At 40.2% G+C, this 25694-nt stretch overlaps 1 protein-coding gene across 3 annotated transcripts in view; it reads left to right on the forward strand.

The window, feature by feature from the left end:
• Window positions 1-22681, forward strand: part of LOC137281301 (chitin synthase chs-2-like) — a 32468-nt gene extending 9787 nt beyond the window's left edge. For all 3 annotated transcript variants that reach the window (XM_067812471.1, XM_067812470.1, XM_067812472.1), the window contains exons 6-16: window positions 1543-1712; window positions 3228-3304; window positions 5898-6006; window positions 6722-6875; window positions 8789-8999; window positions 9770-9970; window positions 12177-12343; window positions 14472-14702; window positions 16022-16520; window positions 18009-18071; window positions 20663-22681. In XM_067812471.1, coding sequence (XP_067668572.1) covers window positions 1543-1712; window positions 3228-3304; window positions 5898-6006; window positions 6722-6875; window positions 8789-8999; window positions 9770-9970; window positions 12177-12343; window positions 14472-14702; window positions 16022-16520; window positions 18009-18071; window positions 20663-21786 — 3006 coding nt within the window. In that variant the 3' untranslated portion in view covers window positions 21787-22681. The remainder of the gene's footprint in view (window positions 1-1542; window positions 1713-3227; window positions 3305-5897; window positions 6007-6721; window positions 6876-8788; window positions 9000-9769; window positions 9971-12176; window positions 12344-14471; window positions 14703-16021; window positions 16521-18008; window positions 18072-20662) is intronic.
• The last annotated feature ends 3013 nt before the right edge of the window (window positions 22682-25694 follow it).

Consider the following 25694-nt stretch of genomic DNA (forward strand, 5'->3'; position numbering starts at 1 on the left):
TCTACTTTTCGCGTGTCACCTAACTGAAATGTATTTCACAACGTAGGGGCCTTGTTTTGGGCGACATAAAATATCAACCAGTCAATCATCAAAACATGATTTAAAAAATAGAAAACAGAAAAACGACCTATCGGTCCTATTACTTATGGGATGCGAAAAAAAACCCATCAACATTGGTTATTTTTTTATTTTGCCTTGCCAGTAATATTCGAAAGCTTCTTAAGTTGAATGAACGATGGATTGATTTTATGAGCAAAGGTCTACACTTGACAGTATAGTCGTGACTTGATATTCAATGAATATGAATGGTTTTTATGAGGATATGGGTCGTTCTTTTGGGATATTACGGTACCATCTAAGGGGATGGGAGCAGAGAGAGGAATCGAGTTCCCGGAAATGTAAAGAATACAGCCCTTTCTGTCTACGTTCTGAATATTCAATCACGATTTGACAGAGATTTTTATTCAACATTTTAAAGGGTGGCAATAAGACATTAAAACGTATCTGTAGCTATTTATATACGTCTGTTTAACCAGTGTAAGAATAACACTATTACGTATGTTCCTCGTAAAGTCACAGAACATTTTTCCTGCTGTTACTGTCACTTTACTACGCACTGCTCATGCGCAGATAAATTACAGTCGTTAGTAATAAGCTCCATTAGCGGACAATACCAGTGGAGCAAATGTGTGTTAGGTCAGTAATGAAAAAAGACATGTTATTATCTGCCCTTGCCATTTCATAGTTATCTCTCTTTCCGGGTACTCGATTCCTGGAAATGGGACGGATTCGAGTAACCGATTACCCGTTCCAGCCCTACCAGATACTGTACCCATGTGGGGATTCGAATCTTCGGGGTGACAAGCCATCGTTTTAACCACTAGACTACCGTAAATGTTCCGGGTAGGAATCGCTGACATAGTTTCAAGCACTGTAATTGAAAAAAGAAATTGAATTTAGGTATTCGGAGTGACAAGCAAACACTTTAACAATTGTGCCACCCCAATTAGCTCACATTAGGAGTGTTATCTATCTTCTCTCAACTGTAAATAATTACCTGAAATAGTTACCCTTTTGGCATTATGTTCAAAAATAGAACAGACTGAAGAAGGTATTTTTGATTACTTGGCCATGTCGTATACTAAATCTACTCTCTGAAATGAGCATGTTTCACAGAAATAACAGTTCATAAGTTACAATCATGAAATATATGAAACGTAGTTCAAAGACTGTGGCATTCTTTACATGCCATATATTCATGGAATTATTTGTTTCAGGATACGTATTACAGAATGACACACACGCATCATAAGAAAATGGGAACTCATTACTTCGAACTCATTACTTTATGGGCTTCACATAATTGCGACACAATCTGAGGTGTAAGATCATATATATCTACACATGTATCCCCTTCATGAGATAAATCTTCTTTCATCAGTTTGTGTCACGGAGCGTTTGCGTTAATAATAGTGCTAATAGTTTTGTCAAAGGGAGAATACCTTTAGCTCGTACTTTGATGATACATGCCATTTGTTTCAGGAGAAAAATGTATCACGAGTGAACGTTCCTCACCTCGGCGACAGTGATGTCTTTGACTTGAGGGACACCACCACTATGAGGAAGGACGACACCCCTATGATCTATGTGTGTGCTACCATGTGGCATGAATCGGAGAATGAAATGATACAGATGCTGAGATCAGTGTATAGGTGAGAATATCAGCTGTCTCATGTTTACACCGCCTTCGAAAAAACCGTCTGCCCGGAGGCCCGGTGCCGGTTGTTATTGTATCGGGCCGGCCGGGTTAATATTTGCAGTCCCTCGTTGCCTTCAGTAAATTCTCTGTCTTTTCTTAACTGGAATGTTTTCTCATAATTGTTTTCTTTCTTTCTTTTTTTATTAACCTTCGGGAATCATCCACGGTTTGTCAAGTTACGATAACTTTATTTTTCACTTCCTGATACTTCAGCGTTCTGATCGTAGGAATGTGAACAGTGTAGTCTGTTTTGTTATTATTTGTTTGAATGTAAAGAAATGGGCCTGCAGATTTTCATTCAGGGACTGTACGTTTTGAAGTCTGCAGGCCCCGATGGCCGACTGGCAAATTAAAGCATTGCAAACGCAGCGTATACACGTGACACATGCAGTGCCCGGAGCTCTATACCGTTCGATCAGCTGTTTTTGAGTTCACTTTCACCACTTTATTTATATATTTTATACATTACATCTTTTGCACACTCAACATAAACATAACTAATCATTTTTAGAGCAGTTTTAACCCTGTCAGATTATGTTTCACTGGTTTTAAAAATCCAGCCGAGAGGCAGGCGCCATTTTGTTTACATTTTACATAGTGGGTAGCGATCTTCATAACAAAATGAAATGATATTTTGTAATTTAATATGACAGTAGGATAAACACGTTGTATGCTTCTTTCTCGGTTAATTCGGTCTGATGTATGGCTCTTTGTAGCAGTGTTATCCCTTCCAAAGAGACGCACACCTACAGCCGAGTAATAACACTGCTAGAACGAGGCGTACATCAGACCGCATTAGCATCTAGAGAAGCATATGATCTCCTTTGTTTGAACACATTAGTGGGACAATGTTTTATTCAGTGCAATCTGACCAGCAATGGACCTCATGTGTGAAACATCTGGACTGGACATCAAGCTTTCATAATAGTTACCTGTATTCAAGTCAAAACTCAAGACGCATATATTTTTAGGCTATTATTCGTATACTTTTTACACGCTGTCATTCGAAGACACTAACTCATAGACTTCACATCCTGCCGTTATTCACAGGCCTTCTTCCATGCTCTTATTCAAAGGCTGTATTTCATACTATTATTTCATGTCGTTTACTTTTTCTCACATTTTATTCGCCTTGAGTAAGCACATTGTGGATGGATACAGTGCTCTGTTAATAATCTTCAGCATTATTAGTAAATTCTGTATACGGCCAAGACTTAGATTTTTATGTGTATCGAATTATCGAATCGCGACATACAAACGTTTCTAAATGCAATAATGAATAAAGTAAGCTGACATGCTCTGATGATCTAGGTGGACCTGCCAAACAAGTTCACCTTCAAACATAATACTGAACGTTTGTATAAACGTTCATGATCAGTTGTCATCCTGTGAAAAAATAACCCCAAACTTCTGTGTCTAAAATATATTGTGATCTATGTTTCAATATTTTGAACATATTTCTCCCCAGACTGGATGAGGATCAGAGTGCCAGGCGAAAAGCCATCAAAACGTTTGAGACCGATATTGATTACTACGAGTTTGAAGGTAAGGAATATTCGAACTAATTGACCTCTCAATACGGCGTATACGGCGCCTCAAAATGCAAATCAGCATGGAAGCTTTGATCCCGCTGGTCTGTTGATACTTTTTCGGATATAGATTTCTACGTCAGACATTTGATCGCTGACATGTTGATGCTTAAAGATACAGATTAACTACGAGTCTTCGAACTAGTTGTCATGTAAATAGTATCACACCACATTCAAAACTAAACATGAATTATTTGATCGCTGGGCTGTTCTGAGTGTTCATACTAACGGATATTGATCTCAAGGAGACTGAAGAAAGAATCTAAAAAACTAGTTGTTCTGCCAGTAATATCGCGCACCTTCCCTATATTAATTAAAAGGGCACTGAGGCGGAGCAATTTCCGTGGACCCGTTTAAACTTTTGTTATTGTTTTTCTCCCCTGAGTACCCGGATGATATCCCAGAATTCGTGACTGGTTTGTGACCTCAGTCCGTAGGCGCAATTGAGAGTTTAATTATGGACAGATCAACTAAGGTGAAGTCATTTTTACTTCATTACAAATGCATTATGAAAACAAATGAAGCACTTTGAAGGTTAATCATCTGCCATTGGTAGAAATGGTAAAAAACTATTAGGACGGGAAAATAACGAAGCCAATGTACGTCTCTATATTTTGTATCATAACCCTAATTAGTTTATTGTCATATTTGTATGATGTTTAAAGTTAATAAAAGAATACACGGTCTGTTTGTACTTATAGTAAATTTCTAACATGACTGTAACATTTAAACATTGTATAGGCTGCCAATGTGGATCCTATTTCACACACATACGCAATCTAGTGTGTATTTTCTGTCATATAGATTCTGCTGAATGCTACAACTAATATATTAAAACAAAATGCAAATAATGAATGTAAAACAGACTAATTTTATAGCAACAATGTCAGGCTACTACCTTGTTCAGGAATGTATCCATCAATATCCACATAAAAGAACGATATTCCATTCATCTGCAGCTGGCAAATAATCCTGCTCTGTGTCGTGTTTCTTACAACAGTCTAATTTGCGAAAAAGTAACACATCGTTTCAGGTCTTTCACATTGGTCAAAACCTGATAAACTTCTCATTGGTCACCCAAGATAGCACACCTGGCAACTAACTGTATGATGTCCGCCATTCTAGGTAATTTAGTTAACCAATAATGAGCAATCAATCAATCAACGCAATGGTGCACGTGGTTAATTCTTTGAAGGGAGGATGCTGTTTTTACACTCGCACTTTACGACAGGGTGTAGTCAGTATAGATTAGTACATCAACACACAGTGCATTTTGACAAATCCGCTGTAGAAGATAAAAGCAATTAATCAATCAGTGTGTTATCGGTTAATCCTTTGATCGATGTTTGTTTTAGTAACTCAGCTGATAAACCCTCTTGCATCACTTACATGCACATATTACATAACGTAAAAAACATTTGCCACTACAGGCCTTAATTTATAATGTTGAGTATTTACTCCAGACAGGAGAAATGAGAAAAAGGGAACCTTTATTGAGTAACCTGAGTGGCGTTACCACTAATTATACCTTGTTTGAGAGGCATTTTAGAAGTTGAGGTGTATTTGTCCTAATTATACCTGTCATAAAATCATTAACTGACCATCAAGAGAATGATGACAAATTACACGTGTAGGTTTACACCATCAAACGCGAGTTACAGCAAGAAAGATGTAATCTCAGTGTCGCATGCAGCCTGAAAATACTTATGGGCCGAAACTGTTTTGAGGATACCAACGGAACTTCGTTACATAAGAAATACACACAGGCATTTGCTGTGTACTTGGGTAAATAGGTGTAATCATTTTTTGATAAGACAATTTTCAGATTTCTCTACCAATGGCAAAATCTTTGTTTTTAGTTTACGAATACAAATAAATCAACTCTGTGTTTTTATTATCATAGATAATAAACCAGGGTAGCTACCATATCTACCAAAATTTACGTATGATATTTGCTATCACAGTTTGGGAAACACTCAAAACTATCTAGATATAAAGCTTTCCATTCTTTCGGACTGAAACAAATGGTTTGCTATGTGCCTGTAGATATATTTTCACATGACATGATTAAATACTAGTATCGAGGTAAAAAACACAGAAATAGGATCGAATTGGATCAGTCACTATACCATCCAAGCATCCGGAAAAAAAAACCTACACTGCTGGGATATTTTGTTACTTTGTTATTTTGTTGTTTTTAAATAATGGCATATGATGGGTATCCAGCCTCCTGACTGTTTAGGTGAAGATATTCTCCTAATATGGACCGGACCCCAGTCCCTTTGTCCGTCACGGTCGAGGGAGCGGGTGCTGACCAATTTGCAGTTTGGTTTTACAGTTAGACCATTGGCGAGAAACATTATTCGCCCCGCATCAGTGCCCCTTTAACCACTGATCCATAGATACTTACAGATATAGATTATTAATATCAGCTTGGAGCGAGGCGTCTTCGAATTAGTTGTCCTATAAATAATATTTTTGAAATTTCCCTATACAAACATCAAAGATTTGATGGCAGATCTGTTGATTGTTAAGTTTGTCTGTTTCAGCTCACATCTTCTTCGACGACGCCTTTCAGCCTCACAAAGACGGCGATGTGGATTACGACGTCAACGACTGGGTGAAGCAACTTCTGCGGGTGATTAACGTCGCCTTACGGTACGTCATTGACGCTGGTCTGGACGAACGTCGGACTTCCTCTCTTTAAGTTGTTTGCTGTTTAACGTCGCACTCAGCAGTAATCCAGCTGTATGGCGGCGGTGTGTAAATAATCGAGTCTGGACCAGACAATCCAGTGATCAACAGCATGAGGATCCATCTATGCAAATCGGATACGATGACGTATCAATCAAATTAGCGAGTCTGACAACCGTATCATTTTAGTCTCTCCAAACGGAAAGCATGAGTTGCTGAAAATCAATTCTAACCTTGAGATTCATGAGTCCGTATGCACGCAGGTGTGTACTTGCTGCTCTGCGTCCGTATATGCGTGTGGTTTGCGAGGGTTGCTGCAAGTACTACTCAAGACGTATTACAGTGTTATTGTGTTAGCCTTAAGTGATATGGAAAGTTCTAGGGGGCCGACAAGACTGTTTCATCTAATGTCACTCTTCATGCAAGGCAACAACAATCGCCATCGGTTAGTGCTGCTCAGGGGATGAACCACCGGTATTCCGATCTTCGACTCTTTACACCATAGAGCAGTCCCAAAATTAAATGCTGGATTTTAGAAAAGGCGTTTTATGATCCAGCGTAGCGTAGTGGTTAAATGATGTCGACATTTGAAGCCCATTTCTGGTTATACGCCGTGATATTGCTTGAATATAACTAAACGCCGCGTAAAAACTAAGCTCACTCACTATGTTCTACACAGAGACGAATACAACACGCCACATACTATCCCCGCTCCAACACGTACTGAGACTCCTTATGGGGGCCGGCTGGTGTGGACACTTCAAGGGGGCAACACGCTGACGGTGCATCTGAAGGACAAGATGAAAATACGTCACCGAAAGAGATGGAGTCAGGTAGGGAGAGACCTTAGCACAGGTAGAAATGTCGTGACGCCAACGTATCGGTAGAGGTAGGACTGGAGAGGCAGACTTAGGAATGACTGGAAAGTAAGTAAAGAGATAGAAAGTTCGGGGACAGGAACGTCAAGGTATTCCCAGATATTCTGGTATTCCCAGAGTGAGGAAGCTCAGGGTCAGGGGCGTTGATGGTTTGGTAGGTGTGAGGTCAGATATGTCGCGATTTGGCAGACTTGGATCATCAGCATCGAGAGTGCGACGGAGGTAGAGGGGGAAATTCCAACAGTTAGACAGTTCAAGATCAGCATTGCCAGAGAGGTAGGGTCAGAGTTAGACAGTGTGGGGGTTAGAAGCGGGTGTAACAGACGTGGAGACAGACGTGTCGCGAGCTAGGCAGGGATCAGTTTAGACACGGCAGAGGGATTGTCAAAGTTGGCAAACAGCAGGAGACAGATGGGTCAAGGATTGGGCAGATGTAAATCAGGTAGGCCTATCAAGCGGGCGTTTTCAACACATTTCAGTCACAAGTATGTACTTGAAGGAACACGGATCATTTCAGGTGTTTGGTAAGCAAAATGAAAAGATGTCCGATCAGTCTCGATAATACAGCAGTTTATTCAGTGGGGGCAAAATATCGCGAATTTCACATCCACATCATTTGCACTAAGTAACTGAGTGTACCATGTTCCAACATATTCCAAAGTTACAGTTCCTGGTATCAGACATCCACTCCGATACTAAATACAAACGTCTGTGATGATTAAACAGATGTTTCTCATAATTAACTATCGCCTTTAGGAAAAATATAACCGAGAGTATCCTGAGTACTGGTTTTAATACACAGGTAAATTAAGTGTTGAACCTTTTCCTTTCACTTAATGTATTCTTCTACATGTGATTGTGATTTCGATAATGATTAAATGATAAGATGAGGAACCAATATGGCTCAATAAGAATAAATTAAGAGATCGGATAACCTTGGCCTTCCATTATGCATGTTATGTTGTGGAATATATTACAAATCACCTTGCAGTTGTGTAAAATATATAATGGATATACAATATAATAATTGATAATAATGGATATACAATATAATAATCCATACATAATGGATATACAATACAATAATCCACACATAATGGACATACAATACAATAGTCCAGACATAATGGATATACAATATAATAATCCATACATAATGGATATACAATATAATAATCCATACATAATGGATATACAATATAATAATCCATACATAATGGATATACAATATAATAATCCATACATAACGGATATACAATATGATAATCCATATATAATGGATATGATCGGAAACAGAAACCAAAAACAAAAAGAAAGAAAATGACTACTGGTTGTGCTTACAGTGTCAACATGGATGTGCTTGAGGTATTGGTCTGTGTTTAAATATTTGATCTGTTTCTTTAAATATTTGAACATTTCTGGCTAAATTCCAGTGTCTTGTGAGGTTTAGATCTGGGTTAGGATTGATCTTCAGTAACCCATACTTTCGTAAGAGCGACTAGCGGGACACGTTGAAACGTGTCATCATAACTCAATTGCGTAGATCGATGCTCATGCTTTTAATCACTGGATTATCTGGACCAGACTCAAATATTTACAGACAACCACCGTATAGCTTGTATGTTGCTGAGTGCGGTGTTAAACCATAAACCAACCAGCCTACGAACATTAAAAACGTATTTGTATTTTTGTATAATTGTTGTTTAACGCCACAAGCAGCATTAGTGCAGCGATATCCAGTCAAAAAAATAGACTGATGCTCATGCTGTTAATCACTGGATTGTATGGATTGTATCATAATTATACTATTATCACTGTCAGCACAGATGAGAGGAACATGACTTCAACTCACCATGTCGTCCTTGCAGGTGATGTACCTATATTACTTCCTGGCCAATAGGCTCATGTCTGAGCAAATCGACATCAACCGGAAGCGCGTACGAGCCGATAACACGTTCCTATTGGCTCTTGATGGTGACGTCGATTTTCAACCCGAGGCTCTCCGAATGTTGGTGGACAGGATGAGGCGGGACCCGAACGTAGGAGCTGCGTGTGGAAGAATACATCCAATTGGCTCAGGTGGGGAGCAAAGACACGGGATAAAATTTGAATACCCATGACCAATAGAGACTTTTCATAAGATGTTTTAAATAAGGCTACATATCGCTCAGCATCTGTGTGCATGAGCTTTGAGCATTCACTTGGCGTATGGAAGCGCTACAGACGTGAATATTATTTATATCACTAAAGTGTTAATAATCGATCAGGATCAGTAAGCCTGAGCAACTATCTGAGATTGGTAGTTCGACCACCCGATCCCCATTTAGGCTGACTTTTACGACAGACATGCACACGTGATCCTCTAAACCGTAAACGCAACAAAACTGGACATTACGAGTATTAACAAGTAATTACATATACCCCTCTTGTACTTTTGTACATAGCTCGTGATATAGCTTACACAATGTCTGTTTACCCGGGAGTATCTGAAATGGTTTAATATGGGCGGGACTTAAAGGTATCGACGGGACCATCAGATCCAAACCCTAACAACGTCCTAAGGTAGTGGGACATATTATTTGGAATACGCTCTGCAAACTGTCCAAATGGAATGGTTCCGTTTGACATTCTGTAACTAACCAAACCAACAACCTTATGGATGCTTTTGTGGTTGGTTTATGTGTTGTTCAACGCCACACTCAGCAATGTTACTGCTATATGACGGTGGTCTGTAAATAGTCTATTCTGGACCAGACAATCCGGTGTTGTTGTGAAACGAATAATTCAAACAACACAAACCATCAATGACGAACCATCTTGCCAGTGTATATTACTGCGTTTCTTACCAGGTCCAATGGTGTGGTACCAGAAGTTTGAGTATGCTGTCAGTCATTGGCTGCAGAAAGCAACAGAGCATGTGATTGGCTGCGTCCTGTGCAGCCCCGGGTGTTTCAGCCTGTTCCGAGGCTCCGCCATGATGGACGACAACGTGATGAAACGCTACACGACAACGCCAACTGAGGCCAGACACTACGTGCAGTATGATCAAGGTAAGAAAGAGCGTGAGTGAGTGCGTGAGTGCGTGAGTGCGTGAGTTTAGTGTTACTCCGTTTTAGCTATATCTTCGAATCTTCGGCTTGACGAGCGAACACCTTTACCGCTAGTGTACCCCATCTTCGCCGCACTAAGGTAAATCATGAGCATATTAAATGTAGAATAATCAACGACAAAAATCAATCATAGGTTATAACCTGATCGATAACCTATCTGTTGTTTGTTGCTGTAGATACATAACGATCCGGGTTAGAACTGATCTTCCGTAACCCACGCTTGTCGTAAGCGGCGATTAACGGGATGGTCATGCTCGCTGACGTGGTTGACACGTTGTCGTGTCCCAATTGCGTAGATCGATGCTCATGCTGTTGATCACTGAATAGTCTGGTCCAGATTTGATTGCTCACAGTCCACCGCCATATCGCTGAGTGCGGTGTAAAACTTACTCATGCACTTATTGCCTCAGTTAGCAATACTAGGCCTTTATCGTGAAGGGTGTGTAAAGTGTCGACTTTGGACCAGACTAGACAAAAAATCGTTCTTTGTTATCACTGATGATCCATCCTCCTTTTGATGCACGTGGACACGTAATGAGGATGTACTGTCCTCGATATCAGACCAGTATCAGATATCAGACCCTTCAGAACTGACACCACTTTCACAAAAAAATGTTGAACAATCTTCCCTTCTTTTCTATATTATGCTGTTATCAGCACTTGTTTTGCAAGTGACATATACAATGGGGCATACATCATTAAGATATATAAATCATTCAGGAAGTGAACGATATTAAGTTGAAAGATCTAATACTTTTATCGCTGTATCTGTAATTCGTCGGAGGAACAAATAATTTTTGGGAGGTTTGGGAGAGAATTGAAAACAATAACCCTATTTTGATTTCTCTGATTGGAGAATGGAAACGTAAAACATAAACCATACCTCTGTTCAGGCAATATCCTCAACTTGATTCCACTACCACGATAACCAAGACTGAAAACAATATTACCTTCTTACTCCGGAGGAGAGACAACAACATTGTACCCAAAAGAATCTCATCATGCCTCTGAGGTCACAAAGTAAAGTTATTCGATGACACAAGGTGAAATTGCTGTCGGAATGTTTGGCGTACTCATGGGAATTTGCGAATTAACGGCGAAATTTACGGTCTCTCGGCGTTGTTCCTGCCAACCGGATCAAAACTTGGGTGTGAGAAGTAGTTGCCAAGATATCAGGTCTGATTATCGATAAACCAATGGGCGAATGGATTGTGAACCAAACGGGTCCTGACCGTTATTAATGGTCAGAACAATGTCGAAGTTCTAAATTTGTATATTATGTGAGAAAATTATGACGTTTCCTTTCACAAAAGTTAATATACAATAATATTATCGATAACACAGTGTGGATGTCCATAGTCATTAATAATCTATGCGACGATATGTAAGTTTAGCCAGCCCTATACTGAACCTGTAGTTGTGACTTGGTTGTGTGGCCACTTGTACAGTGTGTGAAATAGTTTCCAGATTTTCCAGTCGGGCTAGCTATGCCTGAAGTTACCAGCCCACAAAACTATTCACTAGTCCGAAATTTGATTGCAGACACGGGTTTCATCATTAGACTGCTAATATGATGACCCAGGCCACAATCTTGCATCATTTAAAATTGTGTAATTACTTAACAAGTCAGAGAGAGCGATATATTTACACAATGACTCCATGACAATCCACCAGGCATCGGGCCAGTGACTGTGGAAAATTACTGGCCCTACTGGAATTTTAATAAACACGGACTAGCGGGAAATAGTGGCTATTTCGCACTGCACCTGTATGTTCAGGTATAAACGGACACTGCAGGTGTCTGACAAAGGATCCAGTCTACAGGTATCAGAAGAAAGGGTGGATGAGTATAGTTTTACGCGTTTCCAGCAATGACGCCGGGAAAACCGGAAATGGACACATTGTTCCCACATGGAGAATCGAACCTGGATCTTCAGCGTGCCCAGCGAACGCCTTAACCACTAGCCTAACCTACCACCCCGTTATCAGATGAAACGCCTCATTAACAGACCTATGTGATGGTTGTAAAACGTCATGTTACTGATGTCATTAAATATTTGTCCAAACTTCCACGATCCTCAGCAGGTGTTGAATAACTGTTGAGACTTTAAATGATATTTACAACCCAAGTTTCTTTTACTTGAAGGCGAGGATCGATGGTTGTGCACACTGCTCCTACAGCAAGGCTACCGAGTCGAGTACTGCGCAGCTTCCGATTCATTTACATATGCACCAGAAGGATTTTACGAGTTCTTCAATCAGCGTCGTCGCTGGACTCCATCCACGATGGCGAACACGTTGGACCTTCTCCAGGTACTCTTGTAGACTCACAGTCCCTGAACACGACATGCGAAGTAACCACTGGTCCGCTGGCATGTGGCTAATAAAAGTCAAGTCGGGCCAGTAAAGCCCCACAGTCTTTGGCCTTACTGGCTGGTGAAATTTCATTGGGTCATTTTGAAAATATGTGATTCTCTCCGTTAAGTTATAAAACACTTTTAAATCATGCAATGGTATGGCCTGAAAACATGTTCATCATTTTGTCAGCTTAATGATGAAACCTGTGTCATACCGACAATATCTTATTCTCATCTAGTTTTGTAGCCTTCTGATTAGTTACTACGTTCAGATTTGGGTCTAGTGAATTATGTTCTGGGGTGGTAACATTCAGAGAGAGACTGGAAACTATTTCGCTCCCTGTCTGAAATGCATCATTTTCCTTCTACCAAATATTTCTGCAATACTAAAGCGCTGCTAAATGAAGCACGAGTCCCTCAGGTTCACCTTCATATTGGAGTTCCTTTTGAATTTATAAGGAACTATTTCCTCCTGTCAAATTATACGCCTTCAGAGAAGGGAGCAGGACAATTCCCACCCGGACAAAATCCACCCGGACAAATGCCACCTGGACAATTCCCACCTATGACAATTCCCGCCTAGGGCAATTCCCACCTAGGACAATTCCCACCCGGTTATTCTCACTTATAATCCCCACCTTATGTGTGTCACAAAATAGTGCTTCCTTACTTAAATGCTATCATTTGTTATGTGTTAAATAGGATCAGTAAAACTGATACTAAAGCATGTCAAGAAGAAGGTAGTTCATGTTTCTTTTATAGGGCACATATGTTTAAATGATTAAATGTTGAAACTGAACTATGTTCTTCATGTTACTCTTATTTTGGGGTGGGGATTGTCCTAGGTGGGAATTGTCCTAAATGGTAATTGTCCTAGGTGGGAATTGTCCTAGGTGGGAATTGCCCCACGTGGGAAATTTTCGGGTGGTAATTGTACGGGTGGGAATTGTCCGGGTGGGATTTGTCCGGGTGGGAATTGTCCTAGACCCTTCAGAGACTAGGCCTTAGCATATTGCTCGACGTGCCCCTGAGCTCACATACACAGAACAGTCTTGGCGGTACAATTACTGCAAATCCGGAAGACCGCCATTTTAGTCTTTGGCTTCATATACACTCAACATCCAGTAACACAAACGATTGTGGGATGAAATCATCATGACCTACCATCGAATCACTATTTACACGATTTATTTGTCCACGCTAAGCTTCTAACAACCCTATCCTTGACAAATCCAACTGGAACATGTCCTTTCCTATATTTGCCAAGGCTATGGGATATTACAACATTGGTTCTTGTGCATAAGAAAATGTTGTTAAAATATGAGACAGGGATTGAAAACAAAAACCTAAAAAGTACTTTTTCTTTGGGTAAGATTTTGTATGGTTTTGTCAATATTAAAAGGCACTTGTTTCCACTTGTTGCGAAGTTGCATATTCTCCTCAACGATGCCTATGTCTGTCACATGACACATTAAAAGTCGACACAAGTTTTACACGCTCACACATAAGTCATATGTATTCAGATAAGACCATATTGTTGTTTTCCTTCCCATCATTTCACCCAAAGATCCGAAAAAGCCGACCCATGAAGGTCCGGGGTAGAATAGTCCTTCAGCAACCCATGTTTGCTATAAAAGGTGACTAACGGGATCGGGCGGTCAGCCTCACTGACTTGGTTGACACGTGTCATCGGTTCCTAGTTGTGCAGATCGATCCTCATGCTTTTGATCACTGGATTGTCTGGTCTAGACTCGATTATTTACAGACCGCCGCCACATGGCTGGAATATTGATGAGTGCGGGGTAAAACTAAACTCACTCACTTACTCCGAAAAAGCCGAATTTTGATAGGACGTGTTTGTGTCAACGAAAAGCATATGCACGATACTGTGGATATTTCAGTTAACAGTGGTTATGTCGAATACATCGGAAACACAACCTGTAGTTAAAACAACCTGTAATTTAAATATCTTCACTGAAATATACCAACCGGCAAATAAAAATACCATCCATCAGCTAGCCCTAAATATATTAAATGTACAGCTTTCAGAGTCACTAACACCGTGAAATTATGCTGTATTTTAGGACTGGAAGAGTGTCACTAGGAAGAATGCAGATATCTCCTGCCTGTACATCATCTACCAGATGGCACTGATGGCATCCTCCATCATAACTCCAGGAACCATATTCCTCCTCATCGTTGGAGCCATTAATGTTGCCTTCCCTGAAATGCCTTTATTTGGTGCACTCATCCTCAACCTCGTACCAGTAGCTGTCTTCGTTCTTCTCTGCTTCGTGGCCAAAACCAACATACAGGTAAGTCTGCATAAACAAATAAATATTTCACGGGCACATTTGTTTCAAAAGTGACGAGGGCAGTAGGACTTTGCTTTAAAGTTTTGATAGAAAAAAAAACCGTGTTGAAGAAGGAACACATTTTCATTTTTTTCTCCCAGAAATACAATTTGGGAAGTTTAGCTGGTGTTAATGAGTAGTAGATTCATTCACACTCGTTCTTTCAGACAATCCTTCTCATAGTGGACAAATGGATGATCGGGACGCGGCCACGTCAAAACTATTATTTTTAAATGGCAATAAAAAATGTAACGCGCACAAACATAAGTGACGCGCCGATGCCCGAGAAACATTTCGCTTTCGTATTTGGCGTAAATGTGTCAGGACAGGCCTATGTGAGGCCTATATCAATTACGTGTATGAAGATTTAATTTAGAGCTGATTAATACACAATACGTGCATGACGTGCGTTGGAGGCCTGACTCATTTAGAATACGTGGTTTAACCCGCAAGCTTCTGGGACTTCAGTTCTGACCCACAACGAGGCACGCGTGACACAAGTAACCAGCAGCAAATGGGTATCTGGTGGGATAAACAACGTGGCAGCTTGGGTTATCCAGGGTAGTGCCCCGTGAAGGTCCTGGGGTAGAATACGCCTTCAGCAACCCATTAGGCGACTAACGGGATCGGGTGGTCAGACTCGCTGACTTGGTTTGCACATGTCTTTGGTTCCCAATTGCGCAGATCGATGCTCATGTTGCTGGTCACTGGATTGTCTGGACCAGACTCGATTATTTACAGACCGCCGCCATATAGCTGGAATATTGTTGAGTGCGGCGTAAAACTAAACTCACTCACTCACTCACTATCCAGGGTAGTAATAATCAGATTGTAACCCTTTGATCATGTCCCTCCTTTGTGTGGAATTCAGCCCATTACATATGCTCCTTATTAATACGTACATGGGGATGCATTTCCGACCTGAATACTACAAAATACATACATGGGGACGTATTTGAGGTTTGAATCATATATAGTACGTGTACGTGTATTTTATATGCAAGACCTTCAACGAATAAAGGATCGACGTCCTTGCTGCAGCTCTCATCTATTTGTATAACTTAAAGGGTAAATATTCCTCTGGGCATTCAGTTTTATATATACATACAATCCTGACGTTATCAAGCAGGTTTCAGGATAAAGGTGTTGGCATCTGAAATAAGAAGCGGCATTTGTGCCTAAAAGACTCAAGCCAGACATACGTAATAGTTTCAGTTTTATCAAAATTAATATATCTCCTGTTGAACAATATTAATAACAAAGCGTACGTCATCTTTCAGCTTGCTTATGCCGCGATCATATCCATCGTCTACAGTCTGGTGATGATGCTGGTGATAGTAGGGCTGATTCAACAGGCCGCAACATTCGGATTCTGTTCCACTGCAACCATTTTCCTTGTGATCGTCACTGGGATCTTCTTCGTAGCCGCCATCTTGCATCCTCAAGAGTTAACGTGCATTATCCACGGCTTCCTGTATTTCCTGGCCCTCCCAGCCATGTCAATGATCCTCATGATCTACTCTCTTGGCAACCTCCACGTAGTCTCGTGGGGAACTCGCGAGACTAAGCAAGCAGCGCCTCCTCCAGGTCAACAGCCGGAGAAGAAGATGAATGCATTACAGAAGATGTGGACTCGGATCACGGGGTCGGATGAAGGAGGAGCGTGGGACGCACTGTGCAGATGTGTCTGTTGCTCCTCCACCGCCAGCAAGGACCAGCTGGACCAGGTGATGAAGAGGTTGGAGAAAATCGAAGCTGCAGTGGTGGAACAACCCAAAGGTGTGTACCATATACAGCAATGATTTACATATGACTGAGAAGTTATATATATGTTGGGTACATGATAGTTTGCCTTCTTCAGTTTATATAATGAACATAAGGGGGCACTCAATTTTCTACGACAAATTGTGTCACTCAATGAGAGAATGAAAGAAAATATCTCTGCTGCCCGAACTTAGTCTGTCGTACAGACCCTGAAGTATATATATTCAGGAAAGCCCACGCAAGTCTAGAAAATGTAGCAAGCCTACATTTCCATAGCTTCTGAAAATGAAAAATGTCTCAGGGCTCCATTTCATTATATTATGTTTTTTTCACTATGAACGTTTTTCAGTAAAATATGTTCATTTCAGAGACTAGCTGTTAGTCTAGCCCGAGCTGTGATCTTGTAGACACTCGAGCCTCAGTATGTCTCTGCCAGTTCAAACACAGGCAAACTGTAGCGCAGCATAGAGAATATGACAAGTCTTTTTATATGCGAGCGAAGCGAACAAAGGTTGGCAACGTACTTTCCTGGCTTCGTATCGAAAACTATTTTTCATGTCAAAATAAAATATCGCCATCATCAAAAGCACATTTCCATTTCCTCCCTTGGCTGTGCTCTCGCATTTCTACCCCATTTTACTCACGTGAAACATGTTTTATTCAACATTTTAAGCGCCACTCGTGGTATTCAGGTCGTTCTTCGCCACCATTACACCACCAACCTCCGGTTGAACGGACTGACAAGACAAGAATATGCAGAAATTAGAAAGAAATACCACATGCCTAATTTTATCATGAACCTGTTGGAGTTTATTTGTCTTACCTGTCGTCGCCATTAGTAGAATTTTCGTAACATTTATTCTCCATAAAAGACTTCTGGCGCAATGGGCGAATGAAGCAAGGGAGGTAACTGTAAGTATTCCATATTGAATAATACCCCCTGTTCCTTCACTCCGTTGAACCGGAAGCTGGAAGGGGGTATGGAGGAAGGAGAACGGTCAGATATACCACGAGTTGCGCTTAAAAGTTTGAATGAAAAATATTTCACGTGACTAATTGTCCAACATGGGGTTGGAAATGTAAGAGCACAACCCAGTGAAGAAATGGGTGTATACTTTTGATGGTGGCGATATTTTGACAGAAGCGAGGAAAGTACGTTGCCAACCTTTGTTCGCTTCGCAAAAGTCTGGCTGTGGTTCAAACACCAGGGAACCCACTTGTTCAACATAGTCTTCGACAAAGTGCCTTTGAGCAGTAGGTGCAATAGAAATATTAATTATATTTATCATAAAAAAACACCCGTATACTCACGTGATAATCCGTTGAACTCTGCTGGACCCGAAAGACAATTATGGACTAAGACACTCAATTGTTTTGATCTCATTAGACTTACATACTAATACTATAATTTGAAGCTGACATTTCCATAGACCCGGTCATATATATCAACTCTTTTTTATCTTTTGCATACAACTGAAGACTACCGTGTCTTTTGTTACGCAGGTCCCCAGAGAAGTGATTCCAATGCCAGACAATTGCGACAGCGAAGACAAATATCTTTACCAGGTAGGTTCTCAGGAATCACAAAATGCTATGGTTCATAACTCAGAACCACTAGTGTTCAATTCGTTTTACATTAAGGGAGACAGTATCGTACTAGTGCCAAGCATACAGACTTCAGCAATTACAAAATTTGCACATTCGGTCATTTCATTTGATCGCAATGACTTCACTTAGTTTCAATCTGGATAAAGGAGAGAAGGCAGGTGAATGTTGTTGATTCGGCAGGAGGTGTATCTCAGAACTTATACTGAAGCTTATATACGAACGCCAAGTAATCGACTGCCTTAAAAGTCTAACTAAATGTCAAGTGGAAATACTGTATAGGAAAATAGAACAGTTTCATAAAATTGACGTTCACTTCTCATTTGAGAAAAAACAACATGGAATCAAACACATGATTTACAACCAACTATGTATATCGAGACTGCCAGCACAAAGTGAAAGAAGTACTAGATGCAATAGCAATTTTGACGCAGTTAGACAAGAGTGCAAAGGCTAAACGTGACATCTAGAAAAAGATATTGGTGTATCAGAAAAATATCACGGATACATTGGGGAGATTACGAAAAAGTTATGTTCCATTTAACAGCATCGCATGGTTCTTTTGCATGTTCGTGATGCCCAGCTTCCACCTTTGGTAAACAGGCTGAAATTGTAGAGTTATGTTTCAACTGGACTAAAGAGGAAATGCAATCGCGGATAAAAATCAACGTTCATTTCGCAGTTTATCTGCAAAGCAAGGGTCCTTCCTTTAGGCATTGACTTGTATGTCAAGTAAGTTAATACATTTTGCAATGAAAAGTTGATTACAATACGTTGCATGACATGAGTAGTATGTAGTATAAGCATGGGACTTTCAGTATAGATTTATAAACAGTGCCGATTGTGCTAGAAAAGTGCTAGTGCAAATGAAGATAACTGAAACTAATATTTGTTCTTTGTTGTCAGTCAGAACCAGAAAGTGTCCTACGTGTATTCATTTAATATAATCTTGTACAGGAATTTTGGGAAAGGTTGAAAACTTTATTGATCCTGCACATTGTAATGTTCCCATTTCTGTTTGTCTGATGGCAACATACATCATCCTGCTCGCCAAAATATATTCATATGAAACAGAATGGACTATCCATTGGTTGTCTTGTTAATATCGTCAAGGATTGTGTAAAGTAGACAGAATTATGGCTTGTAAGTACAATGTTAGGGCTAAATTTCATCCATTGAAACGTTTGAATATACTATCGATATGTTCATTTAACTGACTTGTCCATCATTTTATGAGCGCTTCATTTTGTTTGGACAGTCAAATGTACACCTACTGAAGTGAACCGAGTAAAAAAAATTGACAAAAAGGTGGCATGACTAGTACGATGCGTTTAATCTGACTGGCCAATAAGAGAGGCATTGTAGAGATAGCTCCTAATAGTCACCGGTGGTACTTCGATGGAGACATGAACTTGTAAAATAACTCAGTAAGGATCTCTCCTTACTCTCGACCCGTGAAGGTCCCGGGGTAGAATAGGCCTTCAGCAACCCATGCTTGCCATAAAAGGCTATGCGAAGAGGCGACTAACGGGATCGGGTTGTCAGGCTCGCTGACTTGTTTGACACGTCATCGGTTCCCAATTGCGCAGATCGATGCTCATGTTGATCACTGGATTGTCTGGTCCAGGCTCGAATACTGACAGGCCGCCGCCATTTAGTTGGAATATTGCTGAGTGCGGCGTAAACCAAACTCACCCACTCACTTACTCACTCTCCTGCCTTGGGAGATGTGCCATTAGGGCCTTGTGAGTCATATTAAGGATGCTTCCATGGGCATGCTGCTAAGAAACAAATGGCAACTCAGAGAACAAATATGAACGAAAGTGAATTTGTAACTGAGATAACGTATGAGTATTATACTCTTCAAGAAAGTAGGGGATACTGAACTTCCAATCTGGATAGGAAGTGTAAACGTTAACAAACGTTTCAAGGACAGACATCATATGAACGCACCACCATTTACCTCTATTACCAACACTAAACACAACGCATGATATGCAGGTACTCAAAGCAGTAGCCCCACACACGTGCATGTGCTTCCATTCAGTTTGACGTTTTTCAAGAAGGTCGATCAATCACTTAGAATATTAGTTTTGACACCCTTGAATCACATATTTGTTAGTGTTTGTTTCTAGTCGTTTGTTTTAAAATGAAAATCGCATACATGCAAATTACATGCCATACACCAATCATCTGTCAAGAGCGAATGCATTCTAAATAACTTTGACTGTAAGGAAGTGTAAATTGTGATGCACTCTCAAAACATTCTATAATATCATATCAACATTGATTGACTCCGATAAATCTCCCAAATATTTTTAATCGAAAATAAAAAAATGGAGATCCCCTGCTAGTTTTGAAGAGTATTATAATACTAGTGCGAGTTGTCCATGTATGCTTGAGTTGATTCCACAGTATGTTTGATTGTACAGTATGTATTACTACATTGATGACATCGTAGCTACTTCCACTTGCCTGTATCACATTTTGGCATACAGGCTTGTTGGATTAGTTGACTAAATTTGACATTTTGAACATATTTTATATCTCAGGCGAAGTCATCCAAGAGCAGGTCGATAAAAATGGCCCCTTCGACAGTGACCCCTACTGGATCCTGGATCCTGACCTCGGTGAAGGGCAATTCAAGGATCTCGATGGGTCAGAGGTGACGTTTTGGAAAGAGCTGATTGAGCGATATCTGTTGCCTTTGGAAGAGAATAAAGAACAACAAGAAAAGATAAAGAATGATTTGCTGGAACTACGGAACAAAACGTGTCTCTTTTTCTTTCTTATCAATGGTCTTTTTATCATATTAATCTTCACACTGCAACTGGTATCAGATTATACACCGAACCTGAAGATCCATTTACCATGTCCAGATCCCACATTCCAAGGTGATCAGTTTGAACCAATTTCAATCACCTTCATGCTTGTGTTTGGAGTGTTGTTGGTCATCCAGTTCCTGTCCATGTTTGTCCATCGCTTGTCCACATTCCTCCATATCACGTCCATCACAGACGTCCGGGACATAGGGAAGACACTGAGAAAGACCAAAGAGAAACTAGCGTCTGACAAGGAGGTGAAGGGTGAGGAGTATGTTGAACTTACAAAGGATCTCCAGCGATACCATGAAGATGAACTAGAGATAGAGGAAACTTCCGACCCGTTTGAGAATAGCCAGAAAGTGAAGTGGGCCAGAATACAGAGTAGAAGACACATACGACAGCAGGCAGAGGCAGATACACCAACGACCTTTGATGAAAGGTTCGTTGGAAATCTTGCCAGGCTTGCACAAGATGTTGAACAGTCCGGAGACTCCTTCCCAAACGACAGGGAGAAAACCATTCACCGCTATAGGAAAAAGTCGGTTAAGACGTTAAAGAGTCTAAATGAATCTAGTCCCCATTTCACTAAATCTCTCGTCCGGAAAGCAACGCTCATGGCAAAGAGAATGAAGGAGGAACGACAGCAGGCTGACCAGAGCGTGCCTGATGCACCAGCCAGGAAACGAGCACCTGCTGAAAGGGTCAGAGACAAACACAGGAGGAGACAGGATCAGTCAAAGACGGCGGCTGATACAGAAGATGTGGAACTGTATGAAAACTTTAAAGGGCTTAAAGGGAAGGATGAGATAGAAGTGGACAGCATCGGAAATGCAGGACATACCGAGATGTGAGATGTATTTTTCATATGAGAAGTATAATGATACAAACAGTTGAAACACATCAGCTTTCAGTAGAAAAAACCTGTGAAACGTGCCATGATTTGTTTCTTAAATTGTTTCCCTAGTGTTATCTGAAAATATTACATTTGATGTATATGCATAGAGAAGCGAAGGTTCTCCTTGTTGAACTCCATCTATTTTAATCACAGTTGTGACACCATAACCACTTTTCGTATTGACTATGACGTTTAAAAATTAGTCAATTGATTAGGACCCATCTGAGGGTTTCCATAGATGCTAAATGTGCCGGAGTTATGTGTTATATAGATATGATAATGGATTTGCCCTTACTTGTTGAACAGTCCTTGAATGCATAGAAAAATCTACTATGAGCAGCAAAAGGAACGCAAGTCTAGCTTGTCTGTCACTTTGCCGTGAACGTTCCATCAACATAAACGTTTACTTTTATGAGATTTCATTTTTTTTTCGAAACTTGCGTTTCACTTACTATTCAGCATATAGTGTGCATTGCCAATAACGCAGCAAATATGTAAGACAAATGGTACATTTCTAATGACAGACACTATAAATGAATCATGTTTAAGGTCTCAAATTCAAAGGCATTCATGGAAGTGTTTGCAAAGGCAAATAGCATCTTCAATACCATTTTTAAAACTTTAACAAGCAAAAGAACACTTGGTCCTCGCATGTCAAATGCTATGTTGTAATTTAATCATTAATTATGTAAATGCTTTGACTCATGATTGCTGAGTGCGGCGTAAAACTAAACTCACTCACTTACTTTGACTCATGGATGACATCTCTTCCGTTGGCATATACCTGTGTACAATATTGTATATCTGTTATTCTGTACAGTTTCTATGTTAATAAATGTACCCTTCGTACATCGTGATATTTGGGTTGTACACACAAGTAATGAGTCGGTATGGTAGCCCAGTAAGAGTCCGCTCTTCACGATGAAGCCCGAGGTTTGAATGCCCACACAAGTACACTCTGTGAAGCCCCTTTCTAGTGTGCCCAGCAGTTTGTATGATAATAAATATGCACTTTATACAACGTGAAGTTTGAACTGAACTACCATCACACTTCAATAGACCTGTATTCAGGGAGGGATATACAACAAAAGATAATATATTTATACTGTATAGCCCAATACAATGATACCTCATCTCAAAAGGTGGAACGTTCTACGCACTATTTGTTGACTTTGCAAAGGTTTTTGATTCTGTGCAACGCGATAAACTTTGGGGGCTTCTGCAATCGCACGGTCTTAGTAGTAAAATGAATAAACTGTTCAAGAGTATATTCAAAAATGTTAAATATGTGTAAGGAATAAGCATGAATTATGCGTTCTTTCATTGGTGAACTAGGGGTTAGACAAGGTTGTTTTTTAAGCTCTTTCCTTTTTAGGCTTTCCATTAATGAACTAGCAGTACAAATATGTGAGGCATGTACGAATGGGATCCAGCTACAACCAGATATAACACAACTAATTCTGCTACTCTTTGCCGATGATATTGTATTATTCTCTAGTACTGTTAACGGTTTACAGAAACAAATAGACGATTAGACAATTTTTCTGACCAAGATAAATTGTATGTAAACAGAGACAAAATCAAACACCAAACTGCCAGCGTTTATAAGTACCTGTATTTCTCTAATAGCCTTTTCTGGTCTATACACACAAAACAAGCGTCGGTACAAGTTTTGAAAATCTTAATCGGTGTTTGTGAAAATATGCGATCATTGGGCAAAATGTCCTTTAACACGTTCTTTAAAATATTCGATATGAAGATAAGTGCAATAGTCCTATATGGCTCTGAAATATGGGGATTACAACAATATGCCAGTATTGAAAGAGTCCATTTATATGCATGCAAAAAAATCCTTGGGGTAAAACCGAACACGTGTAATATGATGCTCTCTGGAGAATTGGGTAGATCCCCTATGTTTATATACTCTTCCATCAAAGCAATGAAGTACTGGGTAAGATTTTTGCATTTGCCATGCCATAGGTTTCCGAAAAAATGTTATGATATGATGAAATTGTATGACAAAAATGGGAAAAGAAATGGGGTGGCTGATACCAGAGAGCTGCTGTACTAAACTGGCTAGGGTTATGTGTGGTGTGATTACAGCGTTCAGTTGTACACAAACTTTATCATACTATTTACACAAAGAATGAAAGATGTGTATTTCCAATTTTGCTCGGAATCGCTACTTCTATCCACAAAATGCTTATACTATAGTCAATGGAAATCGGATATACGTTTTGAAGACTAATTAGCAAAAATAGACGCTGCTCTTCTCATGAATTATTTATTGAAACCGGCAGGTATACAGGTACACAAAGAGAAAAAGGAGTATGTCATTTATGTAATATGAATGCAGTTGAAGATGAACTACGTTTCCTTGTAATCTGTCCTGCTTATAGGACTCTACGAACAATCTACCTAAAACCAAACTTTAATAAGCACCCAAGTGTTAGAGCATTAATTTCACTATTAACAGATACTACCACATCACTATTACAGAATCTGGCAATGTACATCTACTTCGCTATGACACTAAGAAAACGTATTGTTACAGAGAACTTATAAATGACTTCTGTCTACTCATGTAAACTCTAAATGTACTACAGGCCTGCGACCTTTTAAGTACTGAAATAAAGATTGACTGATTGATAAATTAATAAATTACTAAATATACACTTTATAAAATGCGATGCTTGAGCTGAACTACCATCACACTTCAATAGACCTGTATTGCATTCATTGTGATTACAACCTAATCTGTAGAAAGCATCACAACTGACCTAAAGGGCTAGTGTTATCTCAGCTTTTTACACCGTCACAGGGTAAAAGTGGTGGCGAGACAACATACACTGAACTAGATTTTAAACCAACTGTGCTGTTCTATTCTCTATTAGATCTCCTGTTTTATGAGGTTGTGAAACATTTCGGTAATTGTACACATACGTGCTGGGTCGGTGTGGTAGCCTAGTGACTGGAGAGTCCGTTCTTCACCTGAAGTCCGAGGTTCGAATGCCCACGCAGGTACAATCTGTGAATCCCCTTTCTGGTGTCCCACCATGATATCGCCATACCTAATCGCCAGCACACAAAGTCAGCCATCTAGCCCCCCCTACTTCCAACAGTGAATGAGCGGATTAGGTGAATGCCTGTGTGTGCTGGTCACAAGCTGCCTGAATCTGAAGGTATCGGTTCGAATCCGGGACCTATCCCAAACCAAAATACTAGAATCTGTAAATTACTGAGAATCTGTAATCCTAAAGTTAACACTTCTTACATCTGACCGCTTCGACATTGCATCGTGTATTCATTAATTAAGAACGAAAACCTACTATTTATGCAAGAGAGATGGAGTTCCCAAAAGACAAAATAGACTAGAATTAGTACTGATTAGTTATATGATGTACATTCAGAAAACGAGCTGGCATAAAAAATATTCAGTTTCACGTTACTGCTGGAGAACACTTGGAAGAGTGTTATTAACACCTGAATGAAGTTCCTGTGCTTGACTACAATTCCTCCTTCCGCAGCCCCGCCTCCCTACACACACGCACACACACACACACACACACACACACACACACGCATACACACATACACACACAAACACACACACATGCACACACACGCATACACACATACACACACAAACACACACACATGCACACACACGCATACACACATACACGCACACACACATACACTCACATACAAACACACATACACACACGCGCGCACGCACACACACATATACAACACACACGCACACACACGCAATCACACACAGACAGACACTCATACACACAGATACACACATACACAAACACACACACACACACACACACACACACACACAAATCAAAATAA

This window comes from Haliotis asinina, chromosome 4 (genome assembly GCF_037392515.1).
Source record: "Haliotis asinina isolate JCU_RB_2024 chromosome 4, JCU_Hal_asi_v2, whole genome shotgun sequence".
NCBI classification, from domain to species: domain Eukaryota; kingdom Metazoa; phylum Mollusca; class Gastropoda; order Lepetellida; family Haliotidae; genus Haliotis; species Haliotis asinina.